General features: G+C 51.8%; 1 protein-coding gene across 15 annotated transcripts in view; it reads right to left on the bottom strand.

The window, feature by feature from the left end:
- Positions 1-12,603, bottom strand: part of CACNA1B (calcium voltage-gated channel subunit alpha1 B) — a 201,815-nt gene that overhangs the window by 58,676 nt on the left and 130,536 nt on the right. For 14 of the 15 annotated variants that reach the window (XR_016229208.1, XM_070068094.2, XM_070068043.2 and 11 more), the window contains 5 exon segments: positions 8,589-8,726; positions 7,837-8,038; positions 7,420-7,584; positions 7,046-7,156; positions 6,560-6,643 (listed from right to left, as the gene is read on the bottom strand). Coding sequence is in view for 14 of the 15 variants with exons in the window: in XM_070068094.2 (XP_069924195.1) it covers positions 6,560-6,643; positions 7,046-7,156; positions 7,420-7,584; positions 7,837-8,038; positions 8,589-8,726 (700 nt within the window). In the remaining variant the exon portion in view is untranslated. 15 annotated transcript variants of the gene reach the window in all.

Below are 12,603 nucleotides of genomic sequence, written 5' to 3'. Positions count from 1 at the left end.
TCCCACTCCCTCTCCCCTGAAGGTAACTTTTTAAATCTTACGAGTTTGAAAGTTGTGTTTCTTACACTGAAGCCTTTCATCCACCTGAAGTCTATTTCTTGTGGACACCAATCAATTCCCATGTCGGCTGTTCTGACCGCTGAGCTGCAGTCAGCAGTGTCCTAACCAAGTTCCCGCAAGTACGGGAGCTCTGACCCCCCACTGCCCGTGTAGCTGTCCCTCAGCCAATGCCATTATCAGCACAGCTCTGCAGTGTCAGTGTATGCAGGACAGACCCTCCCCTGCCACCCAGCCTCTTCCTCTTCTATATCTCTTGGCTGTTTGGGATTCTCTGCTCTTATAAATTTTAGAAACAGTTGGGGCTGGAGTTGAGGTGTAGCAGGTGAAACTGCCACCTGAGGTGCCGGCATCCTGTTTGAGTCCTGGCTGCTCTATTTCCCATCCAGCTCCCTGCTAATGTGCCTTGGAAAGCAATGGAAGACACCCCAAGTGCCTGGGCCCCTGCGCCCATGTGGGAGACCCGGAAGAATTTCCAGGCTCCTGGTTTCAGCCTGGCCCAGCCCTGGTCATTGGAGCCATTTGGAGTGAACGCAGCAGATGGAAGATCTCTATGTCTTTCAGTCTCTCTCTCGCTCTGTAACTCTGCCTTTAAAAAATAAAAATAAAAAATCATTTTAGAAGTAGTTTGTGAAGTTACACAACACAAAAACAAAAACTTTGATATTTACTGGGCCTGCATTGAATCAGCAGACCCTTTGGGGGAAATCAATAATTTTTATGAAACTGACTACCAACTTATTAACATGATTGTAACTCCTAGCCTTGTCTTCTTCAATGTCTTTCAATAAAGTTTAATGGTTTCCTACATAAAGGTCTTGCACACTTATACTGTGAGGTTCTTTGTCAGGACTGTTGACTTCAACTGTGACGCAACCTTGCTAAACAAGGCAATCAGTATTTGGTTATTTCGGCTTCCTGATGAGGCTCTCCCTGTTGATGGGGATGCTACTTTCCTGCTCTCACCTTCGTGCACTTTGTTTTCTCCTGGCTTCTTCACTCAGTGCTCACTGAACACCTGCAAAGTGGCTGGCACTGCTCCAAGCTCTGGGCACAGAGCAGTGTGCAAAAGTGATGACCTCCGACCGGGGGAAAGATAGGCTGAACTGACGCAGATCTCATGTTCTATGCCGAAAGCAGCACTAACAAGCATTTGTCCTTTCTGGTTTTAAAGGGAATTCTTTCTGAATTTCACCACTATACATGATGTCTTTTAAAATTAGGGACTGTTCATTCTTTTTCTATTCTCTGGAAGAATTTAATTCTGGAATCATATTTCTTTGTATTTTAGATAGAAACCTAGTACATAAACCCATTAGAATTTGCTGGTTTTTTTTTTTTTTTTTTTTTTGGTGTGGGAAAATTGTGTACCAACTCAACTTCTTTAGTATTTTAATAAGACCATTGAGGTTCTTATATTTTCATCTGTCAGATTTTATTTATATATTTTCAGCATTCTGTGTGCCTCAGTTTTCAAGTACATGGCATAAGCTCTCAACATCCACTTGATCTTTCTTTCCCTTGTGGTTAATCTGGCCGGGTTGTGTCCACTTTCAAGTCCTTAAAGAACCAAGTTTAGACTTCATTTTTCCTGCTGTGCTTATGATTCCTACTTCTGCAACTTCTGGTCCTATATTTTCTTCTACTTTATTGAGCTTATCCTGCTGTTCTTTTTCTGACTTGTTAGGTGCTTAATGCCTTTTAGTCTTTCAGGAAGCACTAAGACTGAACTTCCTGCAAACACAGTCATTCCTCAGTGCTCTGGAGCAGCTGGCTTCAGGACCCCATGTGCACGCCAAGAGCAGGGGACACTAAAATCCCCTACAGAAAATGGTGTACCCTGAACAGAGCCCACACAGTGTTCCTGCACTCTGTGAGTCATCTCTGGATTACAGGGTAAACGTTATGCACATAGCTGCTACCCACATTGTGCAGGGAATAATGGCAAGAGGGAAAATCCTACAGGTTCAACACAGATACTATTTACCTTCAAATATTTTCTATACGCGTGGCTGAGTCTGGAGATACAAACCATGTGGACCTTGGCCTGGATACGCACCCTGTCCCGCTGTGTCCCTGGAGTTTAAATATGCAGCACTGTCATTGTATCTCTGTTGGACGTATTTTCTAATTTACATTATTATTCCATCTTGGCCCATGACTTATCCAGAAGGTCCTGCCCTCAAAGGTGCCGACCCCACCCTCTGCTCTGAGCACTCCTGCTCACTACACCCGCCCCCAACGAGCTTTCACTCCCCAGTTGGCCACAATGGCCAGGGCTGGGCCAGGCTGAAGCCAGGAGCCAGGAGTTTCTTCTGGGTCTCCCATGTGTGTGCAAGGGCCCAAGCACCTGGGCCATCTTCTGCTGCTTTCCCAGGCTATTAGCTTGGAGCTGGATGGGATGTGGAGCAGCTGGGACACAAATCAGCACCCACGTGGGATGCCTGTGCTGGAGGAGGCTTCACACTGGCCCTTGCCTCTTGATGCAAGGACTCCCACAGACTGCCAGAACCTGTTTTGCAGGTGGAGGTGAACCTGCTGGATTCTTCCATTCCTGATCCAGACAACTCTAAGGTGGGGTCCACACTACCCCCAGAGCTTCCCTGCAGGAGTGAGCCAAAAGTTCGATCCATGGAACTGCTGATAGCATCTCCCTTCCTCACCACCACATTTGCAAGAAGACACACTTGAGCCACAGCCTGATCCTAATACAGCTGGCCCCAGTTGGTTCCATGGAAGCACTCTCAGGATGGGGCACATGGGCACTGCTCGCTGGCCAGACTCTCACTCTGTTGGTGTGAGTGAGGTGGCAGCAACTCCTGGGGTGCTACTAGTGCTGATATCAGGGGTGCTGTGGCACAATGGGTTAAGCTGCCACTTGCAACACCAGCACCCTGGCTGCTCCACTTCCGATCCACCTCCTTGGTAATGTGCTTGGGAAGGCAGCAGAGGACAGCCCAAGTGCTTGGGTCCCTGCTGCCCATGTAGGAGACCTGGAAGAAACTCTTGGTTTTGGCCTGGTCCAGCCCTGGCTGTTGCAGCCATTTGGAGAGACAAGCAAAACACAGCCTAGCTAGTTGGATAGAATCACCACAGTGCGCAGCAGGGCTGAACTAGCAACCAAGCACACAGACCCACAAGACCCTTAGTGACAGCTCACAGACCATGGCTCTCCTAGAGCAAAGCAGGGAACACAGAGGGTGGCCAAGGGCCACTGCCTGATGTGTATGGGGTCAAAGTGGTCAGCATGGACGACCAGAAGGCTCACGCAACACTGCCATGGACAACCACGCCCTTGCAAGTTTCCCAGCCACAGGCAATTTTCAGAGCCAAAGCCCACAGCTTACAGGAGAGAAGGACCCTGAATCACGGGACAAATAGATCCAACTCCTTTTCTAGAGAGAAGAATCCCTGGGTATTTTAAAGGCTGCTGGAAACTAGGTCCAAGCCGACATCAACATTGGGAGGCTGAAATGGTGCTGGGCCCAACGGCAGAGCATGGACACAGAGAGGCCAGGCCGCCTCCCAGGAGGCCCAGTGTGTCCACCAGCCCCGCCCATGTCCTAGATATGTCTTCAGGGGCAAATACAGCTGGCAGAACCCTGGTTTCTTGGCAGGTGGACTATGGGTCACCACACAATAGCAAAGGCCAAGCAGGCTCCTGGACACCAATGCCCCAGCCAAAGTGCCCAATCACACAACTGCACCCTGTGTACAGCGGAGAAATCAGAGGTGGTGATCCACCGCTCACCCTCACTTGGCTCAGCAGTGCTGCTCGTGCAGGAAACCAGGGTCACAATGGCTGGCAGACCAGGCCAAAGCAGGGTCAGGGACTCGCTGCTGCATGAGACCTGACCTGCTCTGCCTCTGGACCTCGGGATACAGCTGCAGGCCGGGTGAACACATGTTCCCCAGGCCCATGGCTCAGGGGGTCAGAAGCAGCTTGCGCTCCCTTCTGACAACTGTGGCCTGGCCCCTGGCCCCTGACTGTCCCACGATGCTGGTGACAGGTAGGACTGGGGCGCAGGACCTGATGCGCCACGCGCACTCCAGGGCTGGGGTGATACATCTTGTAAGGATTTGTGCGCCTGCCACATTGGGGATGGAGCTCTGAGGCAAATCTACGTGGTGCTATCATCGGCCCTGCAGCTTGGGCCACAAGACCCCGCTGCTCCCACGAAACCAGAGGTGTGGGGGGGGGGGGTGAAGATGCTGCACAGCCACCAGGCAGCAGGGAAGGCAGAAAAGCGGCACCAGTGAGAGGGCCAATGCCTCGCTCCTGGCCCCCATGGGAGCTGCAGGCCATACCAGTGTGTAGGACCTCAGAGTGTCCCCTCGCAGTGGTGAGTGGCCATACTCCCTGGCAGCTCTGGGAACAAGGAGATGGGCCCCTAGCACCAAACCTAAGCCAGTATAGAGGGCTGGCCCAGCCCTCCCACTGCACATCTCGGCCTCCTCAGCTTGGCCCTGCTGCTGCCTGGTGGGGGGTTTGCTACACTAGAAGGAAATACTCGTGCCCGGCTATGGGTGGGCTGGCTGCACTGGTACAGGTCTCCCTAGGGTCCCTGCAGGGCAATCTGAAAAACAGAGGTGAGGCAGAGCTCTGGGCAGTGTCCCTGGGCAGCCCCTGCTCAAGTGGACAAATAGGCTGCTCAGGTCAGGCTAAGCATGGCAGTATCCTAGGCAGGGCAAATGGGGTCTGGGGAGGAGGCACCCAGATGGGCCCTGGGCATGGGCCCCGTGTGCAGATCTACCTACTGCAGCCGACTCCCACCAGGGAGCACTGAAACCCGTGTTGGGATGAGCTGGCCCACAGATTGTCAACCAGGTGGGTCCTCACCAGTCCCCTCATTTACAGAGTAGACTCCTGGATGGAGTGACTGTGGTGGCCAAGAACCTCTCTGCAAGGCCAATGCTAACCATGCAATTGACAGGCCGTGAGCAGAGGACAATCCTCGGCCTCTGTGTGTGACTGGGCTTCATGGGGCTGAAGTGACCCCAAAGAGGACAGGATGCAGCCATAGCCCAGGCGTGGGTCTGCCTTTCCTGATACAGCGCCTTGGTTGGCACTGGTGTCTGAGGGCTCAAATCAGAGACTGCCCAACATGGAACTCCATGTGACATCAACTTGGGATGTTCACAGGGCCCACCAGTGTACACCATACCACACTGCCCAGAGGTGCCAGCCCTGACCACTGGCAGGGGCAGGGGGAAGTCTGGGTGGGAACTCAGGGGTTCACTGGAACCTTTTTGGACACTTCCAGGTCCCGTCTGGACCGTGATCAGAGGGTTACGCAACCAGGGTCAGACAAGGGAATGGCAGGCAGCAGCCTGGGCTACTGTGAGGGCCTGGTCACCTCATCAGGCCAGCAACCAGAGTGGTACAGGCTGGCCACAGGTCAGAAGGGTAGTGGAGCAACAACATGGACGTCAGCCCCCCAGGACCCACACATCAGTGGAATCTCCGGCTTGTCTCCCAGAGACTGTGACCAGAACCACCCTGAAGAAGGAGCAGGATGAACACCGTGTGAGGAGTGGGCAAAGCTGAGCAGGGTCAGGCAAAAGCCCTGGGCCTCCCACTTGGTCCTATTACAGTGGTGCACAATGGTCCTGGAGTCCCAACAGCTGGGGCTACCAAAGCCTACTCCACCTGCATGCAGGGAGCCAGTGGTTCAGGATCAACACAGCAGGTACACCCTTTACCCCAGCAGCCACACAGGTAATAGTGCAGCTCCTGTCCCCATCGAGAGGGCTCCAAGAAGTGAGCAGTCCTTGTCTCCAGAGGCCCCCAGGGGATGACCTGCATCCATGTCCAGGACTGGGCCCCTTCCTGTCCCCAGCCTGCTTCCCATACCCCTGCCAGCTTTTCCTGGGAACGCTTATCAAGAAACAGCTTTCACAGGAATCCTCACTTCAGTGCGATTCCTAGAGAACCCAACTTAAAACCAACAGTGAGATTTTCTGCCACTTATTTCCCAGTGTGTTAAACCTAAAGAACGCTGCTTTGTGATTTTGATTCTTTGGAATTTGCGGAGACGAGTTCATGTGCCCAGCACCGGTCAGTTTTTAGGAGTGATCCATGTACGTGAGCTAAGAATGAGCATCTCCAGAGACAGTACATCCACCTGCATCAACAGACCTGACGTGCGAAACCTAATTCCTCACTTATTTTGGTTTATATATTCTGATACCGAGTTGTTAGAGGCACAAAGGTAAAGGATTCCTGTCTCTCCAGTCAGCCGTCGCCACACAGCTCTGGGTGGTCCCAGACCACCAGCCTGGAAGGCCTTTGGGAACCATTCTCTCACCCAAGGAAGAACACCTGCCAAGAGCACAACCAGCCCCTGAGCTCCAGCTCTGGAGAGTGGCTCCATCTCTCCAGGGTCTCCTGGGGAACCATGGACCACGATAGCAGAGGCAGGGCCTGGGGATGCACTGAGGGGAGCACCTTCTGGAAGGAAACCACTCTGGGGCCCTGGAGGGAACAGCAAATGCTACTCACCGCAATCTCTGTTACCAAAATATCAGTAATACTTCCCAACACCGTGACAAAGTCAAAGACATTCCAGGCATCTCTGAAATAGTTCTAAGGAAAAAGAAAAGGTGGTTAGTACAGGCAGTGTTGGTACAGTTGGTACAGTTGGTACAGTGAGGCAGGGGTTGTGAGGGCTCTGTTGAGCCAGGAGCTGATCAGGACAGGGCTGAGGGCACAGGACAGACAAGCCACTCCTGGAGGCACGGCACATGGCCAGTGACAGCAACACCACAGACATCTCTGGGCTAGGGCAGGTACAGAACCCAGAGCTGTGTGTCTAGAGAGGAGGGGCCTGGCCCCGCCTGCCTCCCGGGACCTGGGCTGGGGACAGAGTCAGTGCAGCTGCAGACGGCACCACATGTGCGCTGGGGGCTGGGAGATCCCAGCTGCACCCTGCACAGAAGGAGCCAGGATGCAGGCCACCAGGGGCAGGGAAGGAGCCGCGGCACATACCAGCACCCCGAAGGCGATGATCTTCAGCACACACTCCATGGAGAACATGGACGTGAACACGATGTTCAGGCATTTCAGCATTAGCTCATACTCGTACGGCGCATCGTAGAACTGCCCGGGGAAAGAGGCCATCCATCCTGGGCCCAGTAGCCCCAGGACGCCCTGCCCAGAACCACCAAAGCCTCCTGCCCGAGTACAGGGGCCAGACGAGACTCCACACCAGCCCAGGCAGGGGATGCCCCTCCCTGCTCTCCCTCAAGGTCTCCAGCACCTTCTCACTACCTCAGCCTATAGACCACATGGAGCAGCGGGTCCCACGGCACCAGTGGCTGTCTCGGCCTCAGCTGCCGCTGCCGCCTGGGGGCTACACGCACCTTCATCATCAGCACCACAGTGTTGAGGGCGATCATAGCCATGATGAAGTACTCAAAAGGTGGGGACACCACGAACGTCCACGTCTTATACTGGAACGACTGCTTGTTCTGGGGCATGTACCGCGTCAGGGGTCTGGCGCTGATGGCAAAGTCGATGCAAGCCCTCTGCACGGGGAGAAGGGAGCACCAAGGCGCTGGGAGCCCGCCGCCTCCTGCACACTCACCCACCTTCCCTCACCCTCACGGGCAGCCTGAGGGCAGGAGGCAAGCTGAGGCAGTGCAGGACTCCCCCACCCAACCCAGCCTCTCGCTCCACGGGGGAGGAGGCCCTGCCCATGCTGGCGGCCAATGGCAGCGGTGAGGAACCCCCATGCCGTGGTCTACTCCCATCCCAGCAGCCGCACGGCACCCACCTACCTCGTTCTTCTCCAGGCTGCACTCGGACATCACCTTGTCCCCCTGCTCCTGGAAGGTGATGATGATCAAGGCCACGAAGATGTTGACAAAGAAGAAGGGAAAGACCACAAAGTAGACCACGTAGAAGATGGAGAGCTCCATGCGGTACCCGGGGCTCGGGCCCTGCTCCTCGTAGGTGGCATCCACAGAGTGTTTCAGCACCCTGGGCCGGGCGGAGAAAGGCCTCGAGACCCGCACCACAGGGACGGGGCGGGGGTGCCCTGACCACACCACAGGGATGGGGCAGGGGGCCTTAACCACATCACAGGGAGGGGCAGGGGGGGTCTTGACCACACCACAGGGACGGGGCGGGGGTGCCCTGACCACACCACAGGGATGGGGCAGGGGGGCCTTAACCCCATCACAGGGAGGGGGCAGGGGGGCCTTGACCACACCACAGGGAGGGGGCAGGTGGGGCCCTGACCACACCACAGGGATGGGCGAGGGGCCCTGACCACACCACAGGGATGGGGCAGGGGGGCCTTAACCCCATCACAGGGAGGGGGCAGGGGGGCCTTGACCACACCACAGGGAGGGGGCAGGTGGGGCCCTGACCACACCACAGGGATGGGCGAGGGGGCCTGACCACACCACAGGGATGGGGGGGACCCTGACCGCACCACAGGGTCATGGTGGGGCGGGGGAGGCGCCCTGATTGCACCACAGGGATGGGCGGGGGCCCTGACAGCCTGCCTGCTATAGGGAGCACTCACATGGGCCACCCTTCCCCTGTGGACACCGTGAAGAGCGTTAGCAGAGCCCAGAGCACGTTGTCATAGTGGAAGTCATATTTCTTCCACTGCCTCGGTTGAGCTTCCACTTCCTCCTTCTCATAATCCAAATACTGACCCCTGGGGACACGAGCAGAGGGGGCTGCAGGTTAGAGGCGAAGGCTCCAAGTGGAGCATGCGGCCATGGCCAACTGATATGGGAGGGGCACTGAGACCCTTCCACGGGAGAGGACTGCAACGCCAGGCACTGGGGCAGCCGCAGCCACTCCTTCTGGAAGCAAAGGGATTAAGTTGGACCCCACCCCGCTCCATACAAAAAATGAGTCTGAGCCAGATTAGACACCTAAACATAAATACCTAAATGCTAAATGTATAGAAATCTTAGAGGAAAACATCAGGGCAAATCTTTACGACCCTGTTAGGTGGGAAGGGATTTTTAGGACACCAAAATCATGAGCGGAAAGAGGGACATAGAAACAGCTGCCTCAGAACTGAAAGCTTCTGTGCTTCAAATGGCACCTCCAGGAAAGTGCACAAGAGCCTGCAGGTGCAGGGCAGAGCGGCCCAGCTGTCTGTGATGCCACTCGCTTGCCACACAAAGCCACCAACCAAACCTTGGTCTGCTGCAGGGCTACTGAGTTTTCCACTTTAAGGTGAACTATTAGTTACCACATATCCGAAAAAACATATGGTATCTGTCTTTTTTTTTTTTTTTTGACAGGCAGAGTGGACAGTGAGAGAGAGAGACAGAGAGAAAGGTCTTCCTTTTTTGCCATTGGTTCACCCTCCAATGGCCGCCGCGGCCTGCGCGCTGCGGCCGGCGCACCGCGCTGATCCGATGGCAGGAGCCAGGTATTTATCCTGGTCTCCCATGGGGTGCAGGGCCCAAGCACCTGGGCCATCCTCCACTGCACTCCCTGGCCACAGCAGAGAGCTGGCCTGGAAGAAGGGCAACCGGGACAGAATCCGGCGCCCCCACCGGGACTAGAACCTGGTGTGCCGGTGCCGCAAAGCAGAGGATTAGCCTAGTGAGCCACGGCGCCGGCCGGTATCTGTCTTTTGGGACTGGCTTATTTCACTAAGCATAATGGTTTCCAGTTGCTTCTGTTTAGTTGCAAATGATAGTATTTCATTTTTTTCCTATTGAATAGTATTCCATAGTGTGTACACATACACCAAAATTTATCCAGTCATCAGCTTATGGACAACTGGGTTGATTCCATATATTAGCTATTGTGAATTGAGCTGCAATAAACACAGGGGTACAGATAAATCTTTCATATACTGATTTCATTTCCCTTGGAAAAATTCCCAGGAGTGGGATGGCTGGATCATATGGTAGGTCTATATTCAGATTTCTGAGGTATCTCCATATTGTCTTCCATAGTGGCTGCACCAGTTAACATTTCCAAAAGTAGATTAGGGGACCTTACCAGCATTTGTTGGTTGTTGATTTCCGTATGAAAGCCATTCTAACAAGGAGGTGAGGTGAAACCTCATTTTGGTTTTGATTTGCGTTTCCCTGATGGCTATTGAACCTGAGTATTTTTCATGTGTCTGTGGGCCATCTGCATTTCCTCTTTTGAAAAATGTCTGTTCAGGTCCTTTGCCCATTTCTTAACTGGGTTGTCTGCTTTGTTGCTGAGTTCCTATAGATTCTGGATATTAACCCTTTATCAGTTGCACAGTTTTTAAATATTTTCTCCCATTCTGCTGGATGCCTCTTCACTTTGCTGAGTGTTTCTTCTGCAATGCAGAAGCTTCTCAGCTTGATGTAAATCCCACTTGTCAATTTTGGTTTTGACTGCCTGTGCCTCTGCAGTCTTTTCCAAGAACTCTTTGCCTGTGCCAGTGTCTTGCAGGGTTTCCCCAATGTTCTCTAGTAATTTGATGGTACTGGGTCATAGATTTAGGTCTTTGATCTGTTTTGAGTGAATTTTTGTGTAAGGTGTAAGGTAGGGGTCTTGCTTCATACTTCTGCATATGGAAATCCAAAGAGACTGACCTTGATCCAGAGATTGATTTTAGCTCCTTTGACAAAGATAAGTTGGTTATAGATGCATGGATTGATTTCTGGTGTTTCTATTCTGTTCCATTGGTCTATCCATCTGTTTTTGTTCCAGTACCAGGCTGTTTTGATTGTAACTGCCCTGAAGTATGTCTTGAAATCTGGTATTGTGATGCTTCTGGCTTTGTTTTTGTTGTATAAGATTGCTTCAGCTATTAGGGGTCTCCTGTGTTTCCATAGGAATTTCAGCATTGTTTTTCCTATTTCTGAGAAGACTGTCCATGGTATTTTGATTGGTATTGCACTGAATCTATAAATTGCCTTTGGAAGTAAGAACATTTTGATGCCACTGATTCTTCTAATCCATAAGCACAGAAGATTTTTCCATTTTTTGTCTTTTTCTATTTCTTTCTTTAATGTTTTGTAATTTTCATAGAAGAGATCTTTTATGTCCTTGGTTAAATTTATTCCAAGGTGTTTAATGTTGTTTTAGCTACTGTGAATGGGATTGATCTTAGAAGTTCTTTCTCAGCTGTGGCATTATCTGTGTATACAAAGGCTACTGATTTTTTTGTGTTAGTTTTATATCCTGCCACTTTACAAAACTCTCTTATGAGCTCCAATAGTCTCTTAGTGGATTCTTTTGAATCCCCTATATATAGAATCACATAATCTGCAAATATGATTTGACTTCCTCCTTCCCAATTTGTATCCTTTTGATTTTTCTTTTTTTTTTAAAGATTTATTTTATTTATTTGAAAGACAGAGTTACAGAGAGAGGTAGAGACACACAGAGAGAGAGAGAGAGAGAGAGAGAGAGAGAGCAAGCGAGCTTTCATCCGCTGGTTCACTCCTCAGATGGCCACAATGGCCAGAGCTGCGCTGATCTGAAGCCAGGAGCCAGGAGCTTCCTCTGGGTCTTCCACGTGGGTGCACGGGCTGAAGGACTTAGGCCATCTTCCACTGCTTTCCCAGACATAGCAGAGAGCTGGATTGGAAGAGGAGCAGCCGGGACTCGAACCGGCGCCCATATGGGATGCTGGAGCTTCGGGCCAGGGTGTTAACCCACTGTGCCACAGCACTGGCCCCTGATTTCTTTTTCTTGCCTAATGGCTCTGGTTAAAACTTCCAGGACTTTATTGAATAGCAATGGTGAGAGCAGGCATCCCTGTTTGGTTCCGGATTTCAGTGGGAATGCTTCCAACTATCCCCATCCAATAGGATGCTGACCGTGGGTCTGTCATAAATTGCCTTGTGTTGAGGAATATTCCTTTTTTATATATATAAAGATTTACTTATTTGAAATCAGAGTTACACAGAGAATGGAGAGGCAGAGAGAGAGGTCTTCCATCCGATGGTTCACTCCACAGATGGACGCAATGGCCAGAGCTGCGCTGATCTGAACCCAGGAGCCAGGGTCTTCTTCTGGGTCTCCCACATGGGTGCAGGGGCCCAAGGACTTGGGCCATCTTATACTGCTTTCCCAGGCCATAGCAAATAGCTGGATTGGAAGAGGAGCAGCCAGGACTCAAACCGGCGCCCATATGGGATGCCGGTGTTTCAGGCCAGGGTGTTAACCCGCTGCACCACAGCACCGGCCCTGAGGAATGTTCCTTCTATACCCAATTTGCTTAAGGTTTTCATCATGAAAGGGTGTTGTATTTTATCAAATGTTTTCTCTGTGCCTTTTGAGATAATCATATGGTTTTATTAAGTTCATTGCTGTGATGTTATCGCATTAACTGATTTGTAAATGTTGAAACATTCCTGCATACCAGGGATAAATTCCACTTGGTTCAGGTAAATAATCTTTTTGATATGCTGTTGGATTCTATTGGATAGTATTTTGTTGAGGATTTTTATATCTATGTTCATCGGGGAAATTGTTCTGTGATTCTCTTCCTCTGCTGTATCTTTTTCAGGTTTAGGAATTAAGGTGATGCTGGCTTCATAGAAAGAAATTGGGAGGATTCCCTTCCTTTCAATTGT

The sequence above is a fragment of the Oryctolagus cuniculus genome, chromosome 1 (assembly GCF_051225735.1).
Source record: "Oryctolagus cuniculus isolate XC-2025 breed Fujian yellow rabbit chromosome 1, ASM5122573v1, whole genome shotgun sequence".
Taxonomy (NCBI): Eukaryota; Metazoa; Chordata; class Mammalia; order Lagomorpha; family Leporidae; genus Oryctolagus; species Oryctolagus cuniculus.
This window is presented reverse-complemented; position numbering and strand designations above follow the sequence as displayed.